General features: G+C 25.2%; 1 protein-coding gene across 1 annotated transcript; it reads right to left on the reverse strand.

Annotated features, from left to right (window-relative positions):
* Positions 1–788: 788 nt before the first annotated feature.
* LOC145839013 (protein XRP2-like) lies at positions 789–26,252 on the reverse strand. Its single transcript, XM_082946627.1, has 9 exons — positions 26,065–26,252; positions 16,323–16,386; positions 13,324–13,446; positions 12,338–12,525; positions 8,777–8,906; positions 7,867–8,110; positions 2,940–3,073; positions 2,355–2,502; positions 789–1,265 (listed from the first exon to the last, which is right to left on the reverse strand). The coding sequence occupies exons 1-9, from the start codon at positions 26,250–26,252 to the stop codon at positions 1,081–1,083; spliced, it is 1,404 nt and encodes a 467-aa protein (XP_082802753.1). The 3' UTR covers positions 789–1,080.
* Positions 26,253–26,593: the final 341 nt, after the last annotated feature.

Below are 26,593 nucleotides of genomic sequence, written 5' to 3' on the forward strand. Positions count from 1 at the left end.
ATATGAATTATAAAAGAGTTTATTTTTATATTCAAAGTATATCTGAATAATACAAACTTAAGGATTAGTATAAGTATAATCTTAAAAAGTGCAACAAAAAAAATAACAAAATATAATAACAGAATAATTAATTACAGACAAGTAATATATAAATTACAGTTTTTTGAAGAAACGAAAATATTTGAAGAATTATAAAAACTTTGTTAAACAAAATAAAACTTTATGATACTTTTAAAACAAATTTAGAATTGTCTCACGGCAAACGAAAGTCCGGACTTGTTCTGCAGACTTTCGCCGATTTTGTTGATTGAAATTTAGATATGGTGGTAGTAAAAATTTTAACACAGTGGTTAGTCATAAAATGTTTTTTTTTCAGTATATTCCACAAGTATTTGTCAAATGCATTAAATTATTCAACAGCTTTTGAAATATAGAGAGGCTTAAATGAAAATTTTCAAATGTAGAATTAATAAGTAGGGTCTAAACATATAATGAAGTATCAATTTAAAAGTTAAAATTATTTGTAAGTATACAATAAGTTTGAAAAAAACGTTTTAAACAAATTACTTGACTATACACAAATTCAATAAAATAAAGACAAGTTTAGTCAACAAAACAAATGATAACTTTCAGTTTTTGTTTAAACTTCTAACTATACTTCAAAGAATATAAGCATACATAAAACTAAAATAACTGTATACAAAGATAAAAGTGAACTTCGTATTGAAATTTAATTTCCATTTAGAAAAAAAAAAACAATTTATTATATACTGTCTTTCTTTAATTTGACAAGCCTTGGCTTAAAACTTAGCGTAAAAATATTTTTCATCAAAAATTTACAAAGCTTTCATTTACGAAACTCTTTTGATGAAAAATTATACGGACATTTGATAGAATTAAAACGAATACAAACGTTTAGCAAACTAAAATCAGTTCAGCCATATATCAAAAATGAAAAAAAAAGTTCAATCATACACCAAGAATCTGAAAACCTGTTACCGAACCAATTCAAATACTCATACTAGACTTCAAAGTACAGAAAAATAAGCACTACTTTTAGCAGAAATGAAGTATGAAAAGTTAGAAATTGAACTTGTTGTCGTACAATGATGCGAAAACAGATGTCATGTGACTCGAGTCTTGAACGGTTCCGGTTGAATGCACAATAACATCGCTCGTACCCGATTCCTGCTGATGTGATTGGCTCATTTGCTTGCATATTGATATGCAGTTGTCACCGTTACATTCAACTCCTATCATGATTCCTGTGGGAAATATATTTGACTGTTTAGTTTTATTTATTTATTTTTTTTAGTGTGAAAGTTTTTAAGTTAGATACACTTACACTTTTTATTAGATTTAACTTAGTATCATTTGAAACAATATCCTAAACTATTTTTAAGCTAGGTGAATTTAAATATACTTATTAACAGGGTTGCTACTCATTTTTTCAATTTTTTTTTCCGGGTTTTCCAAATTTCTTCCAGGTTTTAAAAAGTACACATTTTTGGGTCTATTTTTAGTTTTAAGTTAATATCTATTAAAGAAACTGTGTTAAATAGAATAAAAGCATTGAAAAGATACTGTAAAGTTACTCTTAATGTGTTTTTTATACAAAAAATTTTTGATAATGACAAAAATCTTAATTATATGATAGATTTTTTGTGTCAAATAAAATTTTACAACTGAAAATGTTAAAGTTAGTAAAAATTCCAGGTTTTTTGATCAAATTTCCAAGTTTTTTTTCAAAATTTCTCAAATTCCAGGTTTCCATTAAAACTGTTATAAAAAAAGTAAAGTGGCGACACTGTTATAAAACTACTAACAAAACTTATTTTGATAATACATCAGAACAAATCCATTTGAAAGGAATATAAAACTACTGTTAAATAATTCAAAATAAACTTTTGTTGTAAAACATTCAACCACGTTCGTCTCACAAGGTAACTTGACTTTATTTAATATAACATATTTAAAAGACAAAAACTTAAGATACAAATTTTTTTTGAATATAAAAAAAACCATTGAGTTTTTGAAGATATACCAAACAAAGTGTTAAAAATATGTATTTATAATTTTCAGGTAGTTCAAATTAAACAAACTTTGAATAAATACTGAATTAAAAACCATGAAATCATAACAACTAAAAATGTCTCAAATAATTTAATTGAAATCATATAAAGTAAAAACTTGCTGAGATTTTTGCCTGATTCTTTTATCATGAATTAATAGTATTACAACTTACAACCTGTTTACATTTAAAATACAGAAAAAAGTAGTAAATAACAATAACAAATAACTACTATTTAAAAATACTTAGTTTAATCAAATTTAAAAATCACACTAATCAAAACCTTGCTGAGCTTTCTGCCTGCACACAATGCTCTCCGGTGATTCGTCGATGAACAACCGTGTAGCCTCGTCATTGGTCAGTTTCATCTTCCTTGTCTTGACAATGCTCACTCCTGATTGGTTCAATTTGTTCACCGTGTCGACTACCATCTGCAAAAGTTGGTTTGTAAAATTTACTTTGTGAATGCAAAAGTTGTCAAAAATCACGTTTTTTAAATTTATTGTCTAATTGACTTAACTTAAGTTGAGTAGTGAGTTTATAATAAATATACATTAAAGTACTTATGAGAATTTTAAAGTTATTTAAACAAAGCAGTTATTTTCTATGATAACTAATTTAAAGATTTTTGAAAAATAAAACAGAGGGATACAAAAATTTAATTTTGTAACTGAATAATAATGTGGTATACAGTCGGTTTTAAATGCAACAATTTAAATTTTTATCTAAGTTTCAAGAAGACAAATGCTGAAATTATGTTATGAATAATAAATAGAATGCAGTATATTAACAGAATAAGAATGTAGAACTTTTTTGTATGAAAGTTGCGAAAAATTTTTATTTATAAACTTTTTCAAAATTAACTAACATCATCAGATATGTATCTGTGATAGAAGAAGGACATGACACAGCTTTCACCTGATTGGACGCCCCTGTTGCCCGTGACAACTGGCAACACCGAGTCTTCACGCTTGAACGACAATCCTGCGTTTTCTATTGTTTCTGTTGTGAAAATTTTCATAAATATAATAAACCAAATACTTTCCTGTATAATTTCATTTTTATTTTTTGACTAATAAAGTATGTTGTACTACTTATGTGCAGCACGTAGCTTGGTACGTTTCTGCAAATCTACAGAAACGTAAACATTTGTGCGAAAAACTCGCTGCTTTTCATTCGATTATTCAGCTTTGAAGACCTTGTTTCTTTAGCTTTAAGTATTCGTTTATACTTGGTTTTGCACTCCTGAGAAATATTTATATATTTTTACGGATTCTCTAGCACTTTACTACTGTAAAAAACTCATTTCGAGGCTGTAGATTTGGTTTAAAAAAAAAAGTAAGTGTGAGAGAGGATCTTGTACTATTGAAATGTTTTGAACTTTACATTTTTTTGTCCTACAAAAGAGCAAATACAGATAGAAGATATATGAAAAGATAAATTCTAGAATAGATGAACCTAAAAGTAAAGTAACATGAAGAATTAACTTTTGTTTTAAATCAAATTGACTATCTGAATTGAATGTTTAAAGATTAAATCCTGTGGTTAAAAAATATACAAAAATGAAAAACTTTTGAAACAGTGGTAATAATCTCATTTCCTGAAGTTTCATCAAGAAAATTAGAATCTATTTAATCAGAAAAAACAACACAATAAGAAAAATAGCTTGCAACAAGAAGAATAATTAAAAAACTCAAAAATATAAAAAAATTTACGAATAATATAAACAAATTATTTTCATAGCTTTATTTTTTAATTAAAACTTGTTTTAAAGATTTTTAAAATGCTTAGCAAGTTAAAGTTTTTATTTTTTAAGATTAATATAAAAAAATTGTAGTTTTTTATTGTATTTTAGAACTTTATTTTTTAATTAAAACTGGTTTTAAAGATTTTATAAATGCTTAACTTAGTTAAAGTTTTTATTGCATTTTTTAGCAAAATTAAAAGATTTAAATTGTACATTGTAGCTGCACACTCAAAGTATTCTGGATAACTCTAAGATATTTAGAGTTTTATTTTTGAGCTCAGGCTGACTCAGTATAGTTTTTTTTTATCTATGAAAAACTAAGGACATTTAAGGTTTTTCAATAATGTCATAACCGATGTTTTTCTAGATTTGAATAAATTTTGCTGGCTAGTTTTAAGAAATTGTTATTTTATGACCAATTTTGTAAAAAAAACATTGATAAATTTGAAAATTTAGTCTTCTTTCAAAAAATAATAAGAAAAATTCAAAAATAAAATCCTTGAATTGGTGTTGGTCATAGGGTAGAGCTGTTGTATATACCTATTTTACATGTATTTTTATATTATTTGTTTACAATGAGTTTGTTGTCTATGTCTTCATATTGTTTTATTATATGAAGATTTTTTCAGAGTTTTTGGTTTTATTCCCAACTTTCAAAGGTTTTTCATTATCTGTTTTTTTTCATCTTTATATTAACAATTTTTAAGTAGTTTACAAAATTACAAAAAATCAAATTAGTACATTTGTATTTTCTAGTTAGCTTTACATTTTGAAAATTATTTTTGAGTTTTATTTGTATTACTACTGTAAACTTGGTACACTATGTGTGCATTTTAACATATTTAGTTGTTTCACAGATTTTAAAAACTAAGTTAAAAGTTCAGTTTTCTATAGTTAAAATTATGCAAATATCGTTTGAAAGTAAAACCACCCACTTAATACCATTGACACTCAAAGCTATTAACAAAGTCAATCAATCTGAAGTTCAGTTTGTTACAATGAGTTCCAGATAAGTACTTCAAGAAAAAGCTCTTTGAATGATGTTTTCAGACAATTATGTAAAATATAAAGTTTGTTTCAACTTGTTTTTAAATATTACTGTAAATTTTATTTTTCTACAAGCATTGTTGTTTACAATATGAAGATTTTTGTGTTTTATATTTTATTTAAATGTATCAAGAATATGGATTGTATCTGTTGTTTTAAAATAAGTTTATAAATTTTAGAGTGGTTTACTAAATTTAAAAAATATATCACTTTAATTTTTTAATCTATGTTTGATAAATATAAAAAGTTTTAAAATAAGTTTTATATAACTTTTTCAATCTAAGTTTTAGAAGAATAAGTTAGTACTATCTATTTTAACAAGTGTATAGTTGTATTATAAATTCATAACAAGTTTTAAAAAAACTAATATATTTTATGTTTAAAAATCTTTATCTTTGAACTTATTTATATGTTTCACATTGTATCTGAAAAATATTAATGTAAAACATTCAAGGTTTGTTGTTATTTAACTAAGTTGTTTTATTTAACAAGTTTGTTTTGTAAAAAAAAAGTTTGATTCTTTTTTACAGTTTTTATTTAACAATTTTTTTTAATAACAAAATGTTTTATTCTTTTTTTTACAGCTTTAATCTTTATGCTACCAAAGCTAGTAATAACATTTACAAAGACGTGTACTCTTCCTTTCTTTATGAATTATTATTGACAAAATAAAGTAATTGTTCATCTGAATTTTATCTAATTTTGTGAACTTTTTATTTTATATCTCTTTTGCTTTTCATTCAGCTCCTAAAATTTATGATTTTTATTTTAATAAAAGCAACAATTTTTGCAAATATTTTCTGAAGTTGGGAAAATGTTTTCAAAGTTATATATTTTAGGCCTATCAGTAATCCCATTAAGGTCATAGGGAGGTAGGCCATGTTTTTTACAAGTTGATCTTATTTTATAGTTTTTACTAAGCTTCAAGTTGCTTTTTACCGTTTTTAAAAATTCGAATTAGTTTTTGAGATATGACCGGCCAAAGTCGGGCCGCATAACAGCTTCCTTATGGGGAAGGAAAAACTAAAACGGCGAAAAAACACTATTTTATTTAAAATCTATCTCCTCCTTCATTTTTTGAGCAATCTTCTTCAAACTTTCACAGTCTATTCTTTATACAATAACAAAAAAACGTTATTTGTGACTTAAAAAAATTTAAAGTAAAAATACCTTTTTTTTGAAAAAAATTTTTTTTTGATAAAAAATCACTTTTTTTTTTTTTTTTTTGTCATAAAATTTTTATTTTTTAGAATTATTAAAATTCACAAATAACGTTTTTTCTCATAATGTAAGGAACATTTCCTGAAAATTTGAAGAAGATGGCTTGAAAAATGAAGGAGAAGATAGATTTTAAAGCCCGTTTTTAAAAACTCGAGAAAAATGGCTTTAAAGTTACCCTTTATATACCCTTTATAAAGACAACCCTTTATATAACCGGTCATAAAAAAAAAGTTACTCAATATTTTTAAAATCTAAAAAAAGCATCTGAAAGATTATGAAATTTACTATAATATAAGTCTATATGTTATTTTTGGTCAAAAAATGGCTTCTACCCCCCTATGGCCTTAAACTTAAATTCTTAATTAATATTTTTATTTTAAATGAAAGGTTTTATAGGCTCATAAAAGTTTCAACACATAAAGAATTATAGGGGGTAAAGAGCAGTACAAATTGCCTTGTATTCAGTTGTTCATTATACTTCAACATTCTATTTATTTTTAAACTTTTAACAAAACTGCACACTTTCATATAAAACTTAAGGTAGTTACAACTACTCTGTTCCCGTTATGACGTCATCACACATTATTCTTGATTTTTTTTTTTGCAGATTCGTAACTTTTTAGAGCTAGCTACGTCCCTGGTGCATAAACTAATGAAATTGTAATATTTTATTTAGTCTCCAGGGAAAAACATCAAGTTAATTTGTACAGTTATATAAATACTTAAGAATTAATTATATATTGTTACTTTAAGGAAAATATTGTGTGTAGAATTCGCGAATTATTCCTCGTATTAAAGACATTGTTTGCAGTTATAGAAATAAAGCTTTTATAAACATTGTTTGATTTAAAAGTTTGGTATAAAAACAGATAGTGTACGTGGTTACGAGTTTAAATACGGATATTTTGTTGATGACTGCAGTTTTTGCTGTGCTAGACTGATGTCCTTAGAGAAGGAAGTTGGAGCTCAGTTAAGCGAATTGACTTTATTCAGGGTTGCCAAATGTTTTTCGTAAACTTCTTCTAGGTTTTTAAAAAACATGTTTTTTGGTCCATTTTTAGTATAAAACTAAACTTAAGGTAAAAAAAAAACTGTCATAAATAGTATAAAGCCATTGAAAAGATACTTTAAATGTGTCTTTTAGTAAACTTTTTTTAATGATAGAAAATGTAGTAAATCATTATAGTAGATTTTTGTATCTTATCGAAGTTTCGTTACTTTACATATAAATTAGTATAAAATTCCAAGTTTTTTGGTGGTCTTATTTTAAAATTTTTGGGTTTTTTTCAAAACTTTTTAAAAATTTTTTTAGACTAAAATGTCAATTTCCAGGTTTTTCTAGGATTCAAGGTTTAGTGGCCACCCTTTTAATTTAATAAACAAAAATTATAAACAGTTAAGTTTAACAAAAGTTCATTGTTTCAGGAATTTTATAAACTTTCCAAAAAAAATCTTTATAATTTTAGCCTGCCTTTGGTATACACAATTTCTGTTTATAGGTATTTTTAAACAAAATTTATATTATCAAACCAACGCATTTTATCTTAGTAACAATGTATTACTATTTTTCTTACCTAATGTAAACTATTAAAACTATATTAAGCAATTCAGTATATAAAACAATCGTATAACAAAACAAATATATAATAAAACAATCAAAACAGATAAGGCAGTGCAAAACTTGTCAAAAGTTATCAATTTCCTTGACTTTACGACTAAATTACCATCTTTTTCAGGTTTGGAAAAAATAAAACTTAATAAATTAACCAATAAAACCAACGTAATGTGTCGGTGAAGTCGAACTTGTCCGCATCGCCACAAGCAAACTGGTCCGCGTTCAACTCAAACACCTGGCACATGTCCAGCTCGTATGGACTGACCTGCCAGTTGGACTGGCTGTCCTCGCTGGGGGTGAAGTCGTGCACGTTGTCCCAGTGGTTCTCGAAAGGGGAAAGCCCGGCACGTGACAAGTGCGTGCGCATCTGGTCGTATTTCATTTGGAGCGGGAAAAATTTGATGGCTACCTGGGATTGAAGTTAGGTTTTTAAGATTATTACTATTTGATATAAGGCTTAAATTAGTTATAAGTTGTAAACTTGAGTTTAAAGATGTTTTTGCTTTTTTATTTAAGTTAAAATATTGTTTGAACTACTTTTCAATAGATAAAAACTTTTTAGTAAGCTAGCAATAAAATATGTTTTTAAACAGTGGAAGCTCAACAGACTTATCTTTTTTATTGAAGTCGTATAAGATTTGTTGTAAGAGAAAAATGTTAATCCCGTATTTACACACGTAAAATATATTAGAATTAAGAGGTTATAGAAACATCTTGTTTTGTTCTGCAATGGTTGAAAAACATCAAATAAACAATAAAAATTTATTAAATCGAACTTTGTTAGACAAGAGTTAATTGAGTAAGAAACAGTTACATGAGTATTGAAATTAGTTATTTCTTTTATTAAAAAAAAAACTGAGCTAGACTATTAAAAGTTAGCTTAAGTATTTCATCTTGTCAAATACTTTAATTTACTTTTTAAAGTATAATTTTTAACTTGTAGTTGAAACTAGAAAATATTTTATTCATTAAAATAAAATAACTAAGTGTGGAAAATAAAATTGCCAAAAGCATGTAAAGTTTCATTCGAACCAATACAAAATCATTTTAATCTGTGCATACAAAAACAACAAACCGAAGCCTCAATGACGGGTTGGGTGACGCAGGATATCATGAACTCCATGTTTTCGCAGTCCCTTATCCGAAACTGCTGGCAACTTACCGCGACCGCGCATTGCCTGCAATTCCTCAGGAATATCGAACCGCTGCAATGTGTTAGTACTTTCAAGCACTTATCTTTTGTATATAATACAATCAAAACTGTTAAATTAAACCAGACAACTAAGGTTTTATTTACAATCACAGTATTGTATGTTGCAGGCAAGCTGTTTTTTATATTTTTTTTTGGGTATAAAACAATTAAATAAGACCATATAGGGAAGTCAAACATTATAAAAAAAATATACTAAATTTAAAAGTAAAGATTAAAAGCCAATTTTAATTACAAATAATTGTAAATAACTTTTGAGATACAATCAATTTAAAAAATATAAATTAAATACCCATCCATTGCAAAGTGATATAAATTCAACTACTAAAAAAAGTCATTATGTTTTTACAACAGTTATAATTTTGTAAAAAAAAATTTTTTTTGTTGTTTTAAATTTACAACTCTGTTGGAAACAAATTATATTTATCAATTTTCAATAGTTGAGTTAAGATAACCTAATTTAAAATGAAAACTAAACACAAAAAACACTAAATGTTTGTTAACTCTTTTTATTATAGTAATAGTTAAATTGTTTTATTTTCCAATAAATAAAATTGTTTAAAAAGTATAAATTACTCTGCAGAACAATTTATATTTAAGACTAAGATTTTAGCTGTTTGACTTTTGAAATTGCTTGACAATAAAACTCAATATAATACGAATTATACATAGGTAAAAATGAATAAAAAAAACCTAAACAATTTTTATTGAAAATGGTACATTTAAGGGCATAGGGGGGGGGGGGGGAGTAAACACTCTTTTTTGGTTTTTGATCTTATTTCATATAGTTTTTTATAAGCTACAAGAAGCTTTTTACAGATTTAAAAAATACAAAATAATTTTTGAGATATAGCCGGTCAAATTCGGAGGCAACAATAGGTTCCTTATGGGAGGCGCAAACTAAAACAGCAAAAATAGACTATTTCACTAAAAATCTATCTTCTCCTACGTTTTTTGAGATAACTACCTCAAATTTTCAGGAAATGTTCATTTCAATACAGTACACTACCGCTTAAGTACGCACTTTTTTTGGTACGCACCTCGCCTTAAGTACGGACTTACCTAGAAAGACAAAATAATTTCTAAATTTTCTTAGACTTAGATATTTTCTAAAGACTTGTTCCATAGAGTCATTTTCTGACACTTTTCATCCATTTTTATAAATATCTCTAAGTTTTTCTAAAATTTCTAATTTTTTTATTCAAAACTGTAGAATAACTGCAAAAGAAAGGCTAATTTTAATGTGACATAATACAAAACTAGTTAATCACAAAAACTAGTTACAATTTTTATTAAGTCAAAATAAACACATAAAAAGAAGCAACAACAACAAAAAACTAAAGTTAAAAAAAATAATGAGCATCTTATCATTGTGCACTTATACTATAAATGTTTCTACTGATATAAACTTTCTTACAAAAACAGTCCTAAATCGTTTTTCTTTCAAAAAAAATCAAAAACTTTTTAGCTAATGGAAAATTATAATAAATGTATTAACCAAACTAAACTTAGCTTGACTAGCAAATATGTAGAAACTTTTTATAAAAAAATTAAATCATTTTGAAATCTATTAAAAAAATTTGCAGATTAGAATCAAGTATAAAATGTTATTTAAAATAAAAAGACTTGTTTATTTGGCTTAATTATTTGGTGGCTCGGTGTAAGAAATAAAACAAACAACTAAATTTCATATTATACTATGTTGTCAAAAAGTACGCACTACCCGTGCTAAGTACGCACTTTTTAGTCGGGTTCAATTTGCGTACTTAAGCGGTAGTCTACTGTATTTAAAAAATTCTGTCGGAAAAGATTTAAAAAAAATTAAAAAATAAACATTTTATATAAAAAATAAACAAAAAAACAGTTTTTTTTAGTTTTTTTGTAATAATTTTTTTATTTTTTTTTCAAATCTGTTCCGACAGAATTTTTTAAATATTGCAAGGAACATTTCCTGAAAATTTGAGGTAGTTATCTAAAAAAACGTAGGAGGAGATAGAATTTTACTAATTTATAGTTATTTGCCGTTTTAGTTTGCGCCACCCATAAGGATGTTATTGTTGCCTCCGACTTTGACCGGCTGTATCTCAAAAGGTATTTTGGTATTTTTTAATCTGTAAAAAGCGTCTTGTAGCTTAGTAAAAACTATATAAAATATGATCAAAAACCAAAAAAGGGTGTTTACCCCCCTATGCCCTTTTCAAAATTAAAACCCTTTTAGAATTTTGTTAATACAATAATCTAAATTAACAGCTAAACACTAATAAAGAGTTAATCCTTAAAAAAAATTACACTACTGTAAAAGCTTGAAGCATATATTATGAAATACTTTAAATAAAACAAAATCTCAAAGTAACTTTAAGTAGTCAGTTTTAAGAACTTTTGATACAAAGGTACAGAGCAGGGTTTACAAAAATGGCAATTTTTGAAAACAGAGGTAATAACTAGTAAGGCGGTGAAATAGTAAATGGGCAGTTAACTACAAATGGGGCGATACTTAATAAAATAGAGGGGACCATTATTTTTCATATTTCTACCAAGGGACGATTATAATTATGAGATTGAAAAACACTGGTAATGAAGATATATAATTTAGAATAGTTGTTAATAAATTTATTTTTTCCTATAAAAAGGAATATGTCAATTTTTAAAGGAAATGGTCATTTCAATACTAAGAACAATTTGTAGGCAAAAGTTGAAAAATAAAATAATGGCTCAAACAATAAAAAAAGGTGTTTTTATTTTGTTTTTGTAAAAACAATTAGCTATAAGTTTTAAAAATATCACTATCATAAATTGTGCTTATTTAAAAAGATATTCGTCTGAAAAATTAAAAAAACTCTAAAAAGTGTAGGAGGGGATAGTATTTCTGTAAAATAATATTTTCATTTTTAATTTGTGCTTCCATGAGCAAGCTACTAAACTTTCATGCTTTGGTCGCTTATATCTCAAAAATTATAAAAAAAAAAGGTTTAACGCTACTCGTAGCTTAGTTATTATAATAAAAACAATATTTAAAAATAATGTTTGAACTAGAAGGGATTTTTGAATATTTGTTTTAAAGTATATTAATAGAAATTTTCATACTCTTATTTTCTAATAAAAGAAATATGAATTAATTAAAAAAAATTAAATAAAATTCGTTTACTGCTAACCTAATTATAAAGTAAGTGTTAACCGATGGTAGAGGACAAAAATCACAAAAACGAATTAAAGCAAGAAATTTAAATACATAGAAATTTATCTTATTTGAGAAATATTTTTTTTATAATAAGATAAACTTTAACAACTATATTCCTAAAAGAGTAAAAAACAATAACAAGTCAAGTTGGCTCTTAAAAACTTTAATCTTAAAAGTAACATTTTATCTAAAAAAAGCAATGAGATGAACAGCTTACAACAATTTTAAAATAATTTACTCAAACTGACTTAACGGGTCCGATGACAATCTTGCAGTCTTCGCAGTTGTCCACAGTGACGGTGTCCGCGTGATCTAACACGAATATCACGCACTTGCTGCAGTTCTGTATGGTGAACTGCTGGCCCTGCACGTCTCCGTCCAGCTTCACCGCGGTGCCTTTCTGCAGACCGTCCACCATGTAGTTGCTCAGGTCTATCTGTGGAAGAAATTTTTTAGAAATAAATATTTTGAAACAGTTTTCATAAAAAAAAAACTTTTATAAAAATCAAGATTTGTAGAAACAAATTGAATCATTGGTTTGTAAAAAAAAACAAGTATAACTTGTATTACTACAAGTATATCTAGGTTTTAATAATTTATACGAACAAAATTATATTTAGAGTTAATATGTAAAGTAGCTTTAACAGAATTTAATTTAAAATTAAGCTTGTTTTATAAATAAAACAAATTTTAAAATTATGCTGCTTTTAAAGATTTTTTTTTTCTCAATATAGCTACTCTTATCTACTTACCTTCATCTTTAAAAAAAAAGTTGCTCTTAACTTGTATTTAATAAACATTTGAAAAGTATATAAACTTTGGTTATAATAAAAGTCAACTAACTTTAAAAATAGCTGATGTTTGTATAACATACATTTTTAAAAAAAGTTAATTTTACTAAAAAACAACATATAACTACAATAATTGCAAATGTAATCATCAAAAACATTCTTTATTCCAAAAATAAGTTTGCTTTAAACAATAATAAAACGTGCGATTTATAACATTGTTCTTTGACATAAAAACATTTTCGATTTTTGTTTCAAAACTACAAGCTAAAAAAATACTATTTCTCATTTGTTTCTAATGGTTAAATATTAAATAAACATCAAGTTCATTACCATACGTCTAAAACAAATACTTTTAACTGTTCATTACAAATATCAGACTATGAGTCTGTGCAAAGAAATGTACTATTCTACATTATCTCTCATAGTTTATAATCAATACTAACATCTTCCTTGTTGTCCCAGCTGTAAACTTTGGGCTTGTTGTTTATACTCCTTTCTTCATCTTCCAGCTTCTCCGAAGAGCACCAGCATCCCATCACTAAGTTGGACACAAAATCGTCGCTTCTCTGTTTAAATGGTGTTTGGTGTTAAAACTATACTGTAAGGTACAAGGTGGTACAAATAGGGGTTGAAGGTCTAAAAATATAACAAAATTTGCTTTTATGCTTAAACGGTGTTAAGAAATTTAAGTAGAAATTGAAGTCGGAGGTGTGTAAAACAAATTTATTAACACTGTTAAAAGGATAATTTAAAAAAGACTAGTCTAGAGTTTTTAAATGCTATAGGGTAGTATGGATTTTTTAGTCATCTATTATATTGAGATTTAACTTGGCTGAAAGTTGCTTTTTATCATTTAAAAAACAGAGATAAGATGTGAGACATACAAATTCAGAAATATAAAATTTAAAAGACCAAACCCTAATTTTTATTAAAATTCTATGTTCTGTAGTATTTAAGAAATCATTCTCTTAAACCAGTCCTAACATAATAAAAATAATTTTTAATGCAGCAGTTTTTTAACTTAAAGTAAAACTTTTTTTGTTACAATATTTTTTTTCTGTAATTCAAAAATAATTTCTGAAATTTTAAACTCAATTTCTTGAAAAAGAAAGAAAAATAAAAAACAATTAACTTTTAGTAAAACTTTAAAAAAAATTATAAATAGACTATGAAAATTTTCATTTATACTTTTGCTTTTCAAACTGTTTACAAAACTTACTACATTTAAAAGTTTATAAAAAATACAACTTTCTCAATAAAATGTTTTAAAATATGTTATATTAGCTTTAAAATAAAGGAAAGTGTTTTTTTTTTGTGTAATAATATTTGACACTATCACATTTTCATTTTTTATACCTCATAAAAAAATTATTTATAAATTAAAAGTTTTATATAGAGTTTTAAAAATAAAACTAAAAAAACAACAAAACAGTATAAAAAATATATTGAAATCATTTTTAATATACTCTATTTTTAAGCATATTAAGTTAAAAAAGTACTAAAATTCATTTACAAAAGCATATAAAAAACTAAAAACTTTTATTTTTTAGAAAAGTTTTATTACAGTTGGAAAACCTTAAAATGTTATGTTTGAAATAATTAAAAATAAAACATAACATTAGCAGTGGTAATAAAAAACATAAAACTTAATAAGTTCACCTTCATTATAGCTTGCTTTGTAAAAACACTCTTAAACTAGAAATTAGGCAACTTGAGTTTGTGTCAAGTAAAAAACAAAGAAAGAGAAAAGGAAAAACAAATTGCCAATGAATTTTTAATTTGGTAAACTTATGAAAAATTTATTACTTAAACTGTTTTATTTAATAAATGTATTACTTGACTGGTGAAATTATGTTGGCTTGTTTGTAGATTTTAAAGTTGCTTTTGATAAAAACTGAAAAATCAGTGTATAGCCTAGACTTAAGTTAAGTTATGTCTTAAACTTAATACTTAATTTTAGTCAAAAATCTTAATGAAATACTAAAAAATAATATGGTAAAAAATAGTTTTTTCAACTACAACAAAAGTAGAAGGAACCAAATCAACATTATTAATAAGTGGATAAAACAAGTTAGTTATTTAAAATTTTTCAAGCTTGAAAACAACTTAAAATAAAAAGCAAACTTTTATCAAAACGTTTAGAAGATTAGTTAAAAATAATGAAGAAGACTTTAAAGTTTAAAATTGTACTGTGTTTTTTTATAATAAATTTTAATGACTAACAATTTTAATGTCTTCAAACAACACTGAGTCATTAAATATATAACAACATTTTGAACTTTCAATCAAACAATAGACTTACAAAAAACCCTCAAAAAAAGTTTTTAAGCTTGACAAAATATTTACCTTTTTTATGAACATTAAAACAGATAGTTTTGTAAACAAAAACTTTTCAAAACAATTTGACTAGTTTTAATTATTTTTTAAGCAATCTTCTTCTAATTTTCACAGAAAGTCTATTAACAAATTTCAAAAAGATTAAATGCAGGATTTTTTTATTTCTGAAAAACAAAATTATTATTTAAAAAAAGCCACCTTTTGTCCAAAGTATTTACCTTTTAATATTTTTAAAATTGCAACATTCAAAGTCTTTGAAACAATAAAATAAATTTTTCTGAAAGTTTGAGGTCTCTAGCTCAAAAAATGAAGGAGAAGATAGATTTTAGTGGTTTTTTAAGTTTTTAAGAAAATTGACTCTTAAAAAATTGAGATTTAAACGTTTGAATCAAAAACTTTTTATATAAATTTTATTTCTTTTAAGGTAGAAAAAACATCAGAAAATACTCACTCTCCCCTCTGCAACAATAAACGTTTTCTGAAGGTCAAGCAAGTGAGTTTGAGCTAATCACCTGTTATGCACGAATCAGGGCACACAGCATTCAACATTATTTACACAATTACACAAAACTTTTCATAAAAATTACAATATCTCAAAAGTTAAATAAGATTCTTTTATTCTATAAAAACTGGCTTGTAGTTTGTGCTTCAAGCTTTTATATAAGATCCAATGTTATTTTTATTAAAAACTGTTGGATCCCCTCTCCCTTTACTTTATAAATCCCTTGGTGACACTCAAAAGTTATCTGGCAAACACTCACAAGGTTAAAATCTCAACACTAAAAACCACAGAGTGTTGAAAAATCATAAAGCTTAAACACCCTTTAAGTATGTGTGGACAATAAACAAAAACTACATCAAAAATCTAATTGTGTGGTCACTACACATAAACATATACATACACATACCCATCAATAAGAACCTTATGCTATTAGGCCAAAAAAAATTTTATGGTTCAAAAACATCAGATCACTCTACCCTTTTATGTACTTTTGAATAGAAAAAAAAAGTTAACAGCTATTTTTATAAAAATAAAAATAAACTTTAAATTTATATTTTTTACAATAAATAACATTTTTGTTAAATCAAAACGACTTTTAAATACCTTGTAATCTACTAAGATGCCTTGAGCCAAATTTCTATTGGACTTATGAGTATTTTTGTTGAATCTACAAGGTTTAGATTTAACTTTATTTATAAAGTAATTCTAGCTGTTTTTACTATTTCGGCATTCAAAGTATTTATTACTTTGAAATAGGCAACAGCTTAGTTAACCAATTAGCAACTTCAAGTTGTTAAATAAACACTTAATTTAAAAAATTTAGAGACAAATAAATATTATACATTTTACAGTTTCACTAGCTTGTTGTTTTTGTTAAAAAGATATTTTTAACTCAATCTTCAAAAAAAGTTATGAAAACAAACTTAGATAAAATAATAGTAGATTTTTTTTAAATTTTTTGGAACAAAAAAAAGTTAAAAAAGGTTATTTTTATTTAAAATTTTGACTATAGCTTGAAGAACTTTAATCCGTACATTAAAAAGACACACACTTAGCCGTGCGTAAACTTTAATTACATTTTTTGGTGCATCAGCATTTTTTTCTTGCCTTATCGGTAAAGTACAAAAGTCCAAATTAATAGAGATAGTGAGATACTTAGTTATAACGTAAATAAAAATTTAAAGAATATTTTTTACAGGGTTTTTCTAGCAGTAGATAACTGACGTTCATTATATAATTTTAAATTCCGTAAAACTTTAAGCATAAATAATGGAAAAATAATTACTAAAACTTTTATGTTTTTTTTTTGGTTTTTTAGTTTGTTAAAATAATTACTACTATATTTTAGTTTCATAAATAAAAACAAGAAGGTTTGGACTGAGAAAAATTTTTTTATCTAAATAATTTTTTTAGATAGTTGAAGGTGACAATAAACCTCTACTCTAACTTAATTTAATTTGTTACTCTATACTAACACTTGAAAGAATAATTTTTAATTCAAACCAAACTATATCAAGTTAATAACGTAGTTTAAACGAGTCAGGTTTATATTATACAAGAAGTGTTAGTTAACTATAAACTCTTTCGTAATCGAAAGTGTAGTACAGTAACCTCTCGGATCTTTACGCACTCGTGACGTTACGCACTCTCGTTTAGTTACGCATTTTAGAATTCGGAAAAATTAAATTTTTTTTTTTTATTTGTTAATGCAGAAATTACGTATATTGTATATTTTTATTTAAAATATATTTTTTAATGCTAACTAACCTCTCTATATATTTAGACTTTGTAAACTTATGTTTCTTGTCTAATTGTTACACATTAATTATATTTAAGTATGTCAGAAATTTTGTTAACAATATGAGATTAAATAAAAATACTTAAAAAAACCTGACTGTGTTAAATATTGTAAGTAAAACGAAATAATAAGAGTTTAAAACACAAATAAAAAATACAGCAATCTTACCCTATATATGAATAAACATCTAAAAAAGAAATCTAATGAAACTTCCTATCTAAAAGTAGCAGTTAAACTTAATAAATTTAGAGCTTACAATTAACACAAATATCAATTTATTGTTATTATTATTAAAATTAGTAAAATTTTTCTACGTTTATTATTTTAAATAAATTAAAATCCTTTTTTTTTTTTATTATGTATAGTTTTATCTTTTATTTTCATATTTATAGATAAAGTAAACACATTGTTAATAGTGGGAAAGTCTTCATTCTGCTTTTAACTAGAAGCAATATTAAAAAACAGCCATCATAGTAAATATTTTTGGTACCTCTCGTATCTTTACGACCTCTCATATCTTTACGCACTTTTTCTGAGAACACAATGTGCGTAAATAAGCGAGAGGTTACTGTATTATAAATCAGTTATTTAAAATAAATTTTTAAAGCTTTTGAAAAATCATAGAGCTTAATTATAAATTTTTAAATACAATTTTACATAGTAAACAAATAAAATAATTTGTATGAAGTATAAACAAAGCATCGTTTCCTGTTATAGATAACTAAAAACACATTAAAAATAGCTATAATACTAACACAACTTATAAAAAGTGCTTTTTTTCAGTTGCATGATCGACTTAAGTTTATCAATACTGCAGTTTGTGAGATTTATTCTGTCATAAACTTATTGTGTCAAAAAAAATCTTTTCAAGTCCTATATATACGTTTTTTACTTAAATTTTAAAACATTAATCGTATGAAATTCCCATTTTTATTACTTATACACTAGCTTTTTTATTTTTATTAAGATATACTTTTGATAAATGCAAATTAAACAACAGTGCTATTTTATAAAAATTACCTTCATCTTTTCAAGATCCTTTTGCAAATAGCGGGGCTCATCTTAAAAAAACCTGTTTAAAAAAATTCAAAGCATCTTTATCAACTTTTCCTTGAAACCTTTAAGCACCTGATTGTTGTCAACGCCTTCCAATTCCTCATAAATTATGTTAAAAAACTCTTCAAATAACTTTTTGAAATTATTTTCTTGCACAAACACACAAATACAACATTCTCCCAAACCACGTTCAGGTTTATTTCTGCTCGCATTCTAAGTTGGAACCAAAAAGATGTTAGTTAAGTTAGAGTAATTTTAAGAATGTTAAAACTACATATATATTACAAATACTAATAGCAGATAGACTAACTTACATTTATTAGATATTAAACACATTAAATTAACGGAATAACCTTTTAACTAATGTTGAAAACTGGCCTCTAACTAAAGATTTATATTAAACTTTTACTACTAGGTGTAAAAATTTATATATCAGTAAAATTTTCAAGCTGTAAAGTTGTATCTTTGTATAACCATTAAAACTATATTTTTACGCGTTTGTGTAAAGTAGGAAAACCTAAAAAAGTTATAAGTTTCTATATTTCATATTTATTTGAAAAATAATCAAGTTGTTTTCTATATTTGTGTTAGTTAAGCATTTTACGATTTTTAAAAGACAAAAACTTGTTTACCTAAACATAGATGAATGTTTTAATGTCATCAAAAAAATAGCAATTTATAAGTCTTGAATTGATTATAAAAAAGTCAACACAACTGTTAAAAAGGTTGTAATGGAATACCAGTTTTACTGCCGAACATATAGTTGAACATCGAATATTATAAATTCAGTTAACCAGAAAGCAAGTTAATCTGAATTAAAATATAGCAGATAAACCAGCCACAGCGTAGTTGCAGTGAAATTCTAGTCAAGACCTTCCAGATAAAGTTCCGAAAATTAACTTTTTTGTTACTATATTGTTTTTTGTAAAGTTGTTTTTAATAATGCTTATAATTTATTTTTGGATTTTAATTCCAAGTAGCTAATTTTTAGTTTAGTTATACATTTCTATAGTATATTCATTTAATATTTAGTTCTTGTGTATAAGTTTTGACCACATTTAAAGTATTTTCTAAATTATGATGTTTTTATAGTGTTTAAAATGTTATTTAATATAAAATATAACCTCCAAAAGTCCTGCATAGTTTAATAAGCAGTACAGAATACCTTTAAGTATTATTTAGCTCTAAGTTAAGTTACATTTTATAATGGTTTTTGGTGTGGTTGTACACTACACTGTAACATTACCAGGTAATACTTAAAATAATAAAAATTAGTTATTATATAGACTTACTGTTTTAAGATGATTTATTTTATGATATTTTATTAAATATTGATGTTTATTTATAATTTTTTAAACGCATTCACGTAACTACTCATAGTTAACAATTGTAGTATAAAAAGTTTACTACTTATTGGTCGTTTTTCCATTGCTTAAAAGTATTTACTTAAAACATGGAGTGCCTTCATGTATGCATTTCAACAAAGCTAATAAGTTAAATATGCCAGGCTAATTTTTATCATTGTAACTGATTTCAAACTTAAAAGTAAATTTAATTGTAAATGTATGTGCACTTATTTTTTATAGAAACTTGTTCTAATATTATGTTTAAATTTATGTTACAAAAGTCCGTGCGTTCTATCCTAAACTTAAAAAAACTATTTTAAATGTTTAGCTTTAAACTTTAGTTTTATTTAGTATTAATTTGTTTGTAAATAAGAGTTTGTATAAGTTTATAATACATATATTCTGTAAATTTTCGAGGGAACTTAGATTAAGTCAGTACTTTTGTTTCTCTTTTTATACTTTTATAAAATATAAATATTAAAAAAATTAGAAATATTTGATAAAACTTCTTATATAATTTCTTCTAATTAGAGGAGTAATGTAATGTTAATTAATAAAGTTTTTTTAAGTAAGATAAATATTTTCACTTACAAAGTCAACTAATCCATTACTACAAATCAATATACCAGTATAATGACAATTAACCTTTAGATTTTTGTAAGGAGACTATTTGAATTGAATTTAATAATTTAATATTATCCCTAAGATTTTCAAACACTTCAGTGAAGTGTTCATAAGTATAAACAGCTTATCATTATTATTTTATCATAAAAACTTTATTAAATTTTGAAAATCTTTTTGTTTGTGAAGAAATTGATTTATTTAAATAAGATATTTTATTTTTAAAGAAAAATTCCTAATGAAAATATTAAACTTAAGTTTTACACTTTTAAGTACGATAATTTCCTTTGTACTTTTTATATTTTTAGCTTTCAGTAGTTATATTATAGTTTATTGAAAACTTTCTGCATTATTTTAATTCCTAAACCTAGAAGTTGCTAAATCGGCATTTTGAAATTTTTTGAACTTTGATTAAAAAAAAAAGTAACTTCAGTTGTTGAAGTATACATGAATTTTATAAAACCTAGAGGTTGAAAATCTTTACATTTTGTTCTAATGGTTTTCAAGTTTATTAAACTAATTAACTTTAGAGCTTAAAGGTTAAATTTGTAACCTAAAAAAAGAGATGATCAAATTAAAAAATAATGTTATATTGTCACTACAACAGTGAATATAAATTAGTAGTGGTCAAATACACATGAACAGCTGTAAGTAAACTCTTAGGATTAAACCTTAAAATAAAATAAAAAACAGAAGTATATTGTATAACTACATAAAAGTAGTGATTTTTTAATACTATTTTGTTCAAAAATTTATTAAATAATCATATAATAATTTTTACAATAAATAATGCAATTAATTAGTTTAAAACCAATTACTATATAAAGAAGTATTACTTAATGTTTTTTAAAAAAATATTTAAACTTATTCAACAATTAAACGAGCTATTTTTAGATATAAGACTAAAGTACTACAAAAAATGGAACCAAATACAGCTAAAACAAATAATACTTTTACGAACATTGTTGACAAGTATTCTGATAATTCTATGTATGTTTTAGAAGATATGATATCTACAGAAGATGATTATAAGTTGATTAAAAACAGCTTTTAACGAAAAGCTATCAATCACCTTAAATCTTCCTTAATCTTAAATGACAGTTTTGAAATGAAAATATATAGAATAAAAAAACGTGAAAACGAAAACACTGATAGTAAAAGTGACAATCTTCTCTTGTTTCATGGTACAAGTCCTGATAGTGCAGTTGGCATTATCGAAAAGGGTTTCAAGCCTTCTACTAAAGGAAGTTGTGGGCCTGGCGTTTATTTAACAGCAAGTTCTTACTTAGCAATAACTTATTCTCTAAAAAAGAAGAATACTAAATGGTGTAATAAAAAAGAGATTGTTGCTTTAATAAATGAAGTTATTCAGTTAGAAAAACTTATGGAAGTTATTCTTTTTACAAACTTATCCAAATTTCAAAGTTCAAAGTAGGAATTATAGCTATTGCGGCGGGACTTTGGGGCGACATTTTAAAACTAGGTACTATAGAAAATGTTATTGCTTTACTTTATATTAGTGCGATTTGGTTTTTCTTACTTCTATGTTATATGTTATATAGCCTATATAGGTCTTCAATTATCCAAGAAAAAATAACTTTGAGAGGTATTTGATATCACGGATAGTAGAGAAAAACTCTAAAGAAAATTACGAAAAATATAGAAATGGAAGAAAGATAAAAGTGTATAACGAAACTTGAACAGATGAAAGGATTCATGATGTATGTGTTGAAAATCTTGTAACACCGAGGTATATGGTTAAATTTAACAGTAAATAAAAACTATCTTGATGGAAAGATAAATAAAGTAGAAACAATATAGAAGAGTTTTATAAAAAACATTCTGCTAGTTTGATTAATAAAAAACTCTTTCAGTGTTTTTATCATGCTACAAAATATTTTACTGAAGTAACTTTGCAATGGAACAAAAGTTTCACTTGTTAACTCGTTTATTTAAATATCGTATAAATTAAAACCAGTCAACTGGACTGCACGTTTTCTGACTTAGTGTTAGTACATTTCGAAAAATAGCTACATAAACCAGAAAGTAAGAGTTTGTGAGGGACTCTAGCCAAAAACCTGTAAGCAGTACTAGTGAGTACTAACTTTATATTGTTTTCATTGTTATATGTCAAGTTTTTATTTAAGTTGATTATCTCCTATAAGTGTTTTATGGTTTAAGGCTCAAATAGTTAATTCTTGTCCCCGTTTAAACCTTTCTTAAAATATATTTTCTTATATTCTCTTATTTTTTCTTATTTTTATTTTGTGTGTGAAACTTTTATTTTCAATTTTCAACTTGTTCTAAAGCGTAGTTCTTTGTATTACTAATGAGTTTATCATCTTATGTTCTTTATGATATAAAATAAACACTCTTTTGTTACGCCTTTTTTATATAAATTAGCTTAAGTAACATTAAGTACTTGTTAAGTTTATAATTGATTATTGTTTAAAATGTATATGTAAAGTATACTGTAACTACACAAGTATAAGTATTCCACAATTACTGTGTAGTTTTAAAATTTAAATACTTCTAAAAAAAATATTAGCAGCATTAATTTGTTATAAAAAAAAAAAAGATTTTAAAATTGCGCGAGGGGACTAAATTGCACGAAAATAAACTTTCACGAAAGGTCAGTTTTACACGAAGACAAAATTTCACAATGACAATTTTGCACGGAGGGTCAATTTTGCACGAAAGACAGTTTTGCACTAAGGGTCATATAACCGGCAAAAAACTTTTATTTCTTATTCACAACTTTAAAAACCTAGAATAGTTTTCTTTATAGCTTAATATCGTGGGTAGGAGTAAATTTTATTTGCTAGTTACTTACTTTAATGTATCTAAATAGTTGCTAAAGGATAATCTTTGTCTTTATTTCAAACTTTTGTATATAAAACTTAAACTCAGGCTTATCATAAAAAAAAGATAAAGTTCTTTTTTTTTCATCTTAACATTTTTTCTTTTACATCATACAATGTACGAAATTCAAGTTAAATCGTGTAAGTATAGATTGAAAATATGTTAAAATTTAAACTGAGTTTTCGTAAAGATATACGTTTTTGTCTTTATTATATGAAGTTAATTTTTTCTTATCATTAAAAATAAAATAGCTTACTTAATATAATAGTTGTATTTCATTTTAGACAAGATATACGATTAAACATCTTTATCTAAACTAGTGGTGCTATAATAATCAATTTTTTAAGTTTGTCTTCTATTGATACTACAGAAAGTTTAAAATACCAGAATCCGAATCTAGTCGGATCGTAACTTGAAAGGTCCAGATCTCTTTTTTTAACAAAAAAAAAAACGGTAGAACCTGGATCTTGGATCCGGTCACAACTGATGAAGCACATGCGGTGAATGGAAAATAATAAAAACATACTTTGATTAAAAACCCTATCAAAAACTTTAGGCCTACGGATAATTAAGTTAAGCTACAGTCTGTGAAATAAAGAAACAGTATGTGCGAGAACAACAAACTATGTTGAAAAAATAATTTCATGATTGATATGTTTAAACGTAGTTGTACAAAAGTGTCTAGAAGTGTTGAACGAATCTGCTAAATATCTAGTACCTATGTGTTTTAGTTTTTAGATACAGTTCTTTAATTAGTAATAAGTTATATCAACAACGTCCTTTTTTAATATTTACATTTCACTTAAATACGGGTTTTAGATAAATATGTTATTTATTTAGTCTTAACTTTCAAAGTAATCAAAGGATTTAAAAACTGAAAATTTATTAATAATTTTGTGGCAATAACTTAGGCTTTTTTGTGTTTGAATGAGGATAGATAGTTATATCGTCAAGTCAAGTCTATTTTCTGTCCGTGTTAAAAGTTTTTAAACAATTTACTTTATCTAGTTATCAATAAAGCTGATTTGGTTCCTTATTTTTTAAATTCAATTTAAAAAAAAAATACCACATCATTTCTAAGTATTTTTTTATGATTTTAACTAAAACAAACATTAAATTTAAAATACAGCTTGATTTTTAAGTGTATGATGTATACTAATTTTTCAGTCTTTCAACAAAATGAAACAAGATAAAATTAATTTTGAAATATACAAACAAGCCAACAGAATTTCACCGCTCAACTTATAAATTTGTTAAATAAAAAATAAAACAGTTTAGCTAATAAATTTTTCAGAAGTTTACCAAATTAAGAGCTCATTGGCAATTTGTTTTTCCTTTTTGTTTTTCTTGTTTTTTTTATTGCGAAAAAAAAAACTGTGTTATTTTTATTAACATTTATGTTATATCGTTTCTTATTATTCAGCGTTAAAAAATACAACCATAGTTTATACATACAATTTAAACTTGCTCTGCATGGTTTATTTGAGCTAAAAGTATGCAGTAGGTAGATAAATCTTATTAATACACTATATGTACAAATTTTTATTATAGTTATACAATTTTCATTAAATGCATTTTCCTAGTTTATTACTATTTTGCAAGCCAAGAAAAAATACTTTTGATAAATTGCAAAATTTTTTAAAAAATATATTTCTTTCTTGGTATTTACATTGTAAGTTTTCGTTGATATATTTAAATACGTAACAAAATTTAATAAAATATTACTTTCATGTTTATACGGGTTTTATTTACCAAACAAGTTTAGCTTAGTTTTTTACTCTGCCTTTCAACTAACTTTTTAAGTATACATTACAAAAGTAGGTAATTCATTTTAAAAACATTAGAAATGAATTATTAATTAAAAGTGTTAATTATGTTTTACGGTGGCGGTTAATGTTCTACAACGAATATTGCACAGTGGGCTGAAAACGGGGATCAAGCGGCCGTTGACATAAAACTGTCATAAAAAGAAGTATAATACAATTTAAAGTTACACTTAGTGTTACAATATGAATAATGTTTGTTTTTATTTAAAAAATAGTTAAATTTTAATTTCTAATAAAACTTTAAAGAAAGAAACTTAAAAAAAAAAGAAAATAATAATTGGCTACCTCAAGAGAGTCACATTTACTCCCATTTTAGTTTAAATATGAATGAATTTTCAATATCAAGCCGGGTGAAATTATACTCTAAATACAGTTTATTTTTAATTTAAGGCTGTTCTGTGTATATCAAAGTTTGTATTATTAATAACGTTACATTTGTACTAGTTTATCAAAAGAAAAAAACCGTAAACATTTTGAACAATAAAATCTTTTATTCGTTGCAAAACAGTGCAAAAAACAAAATAATTTAGCCTGTGATTAAAAAAAATTACTTTAAATTTACTAGAAAATATAAGTCAAACAGTAAGTTCTTAAAACTTCTTTAAAATTAAGTTTCTAAAATAAATAAAACACTCTATTCAGTAGCACAAAGCATATGTAACAACGCTTCCAATTCTGAACTACATGATGAAATTTTTTCATCTAGCTGCAAACAACTTCGCGCAGTATGTCCAACTTCTTTACAATAAGTGCAATTCAGTCTGTCTAAAGTGTTCTTAAAATCGTAGTCACTCTTGTCCCATAATCGATTTAAACTATCTATTAAATTTTCAAACTGAGAAGTTTTCCTTGAAAAGTTCATTCTGTACTGTCTTAGAAACTTGTTGTTAGCTTGCAATCCATTTTCGGTGTAATTTAGCAAACCTCTACCGTTGTTTTGCTCAATTAGTTCAGCACTATGTGCAAGAACAGTATGCGCAGTTGGTGTAAAGCGAATCCATTTAACCGACATGACCAGCATCATTGTTTTTTGACATAAAACTGAGTATTTCTCTACATTAATCTTTCTGTTAGAATTTATGAGGCATAAAATAATAGAAACATACAAAATAATTTTGTCAATGTTTTCTTTCAAACTAACATCAGAAATATGCTTCGTCAGCAGAGTCCTATTGTTGGTGTTTAGCAAAGTTTTGACTACGTTACCTGTTGTAGAAGTTCCACCATGGCCTGTGGGATCCGGTTTTTCAAGAGCAACATTAATTTCTTCTTCTACACATTTCTGAATTTTTCTTTTTGACTCAATTAAATTATTTACACCTTGACTTTTAGATATTCCTTCAAACTTCGATTTGATTCTGACCA

The sequence above is a fragment of the Thalia democratica genome, chromosome 6, assembly GCF_965202585.1.
Source record: "Thalia democratica chromosome 6, ktThaDemo2.hap1.1, whole genome shotgun sequence".
Taxonomy (NCBI): Eukaryota; Metazoa; Chordata; class Thaliacea; order Salpida; family Salpidae; genus Thalia; species Thalia democratica.

Excerpts from the sequence above, each read along its gene's own strand:
- LOC145839013 (XM_082946627.1), bottom strand. The coding sequence starts at position 26,252 with ATGATGCTGGTCATGTCGGTTAAATGGATTCGCTTTACACCAACTGCG. Across the intron at positions 3,074-7,866 it reads CGACTTCACCGACACATTAC|AAACAATAGAAAACGCAGGA; the intron begins GTTGGTTTTATT and ends TTTTCACAACAG. Across the intron at positions 2,503-2,939 it reads ACAGATACATATCTGATGAT|ATGGTAGTCGACACGGTGAA; the intron begins GTTAGTTAATTT and ends CAACTTTTGCAG.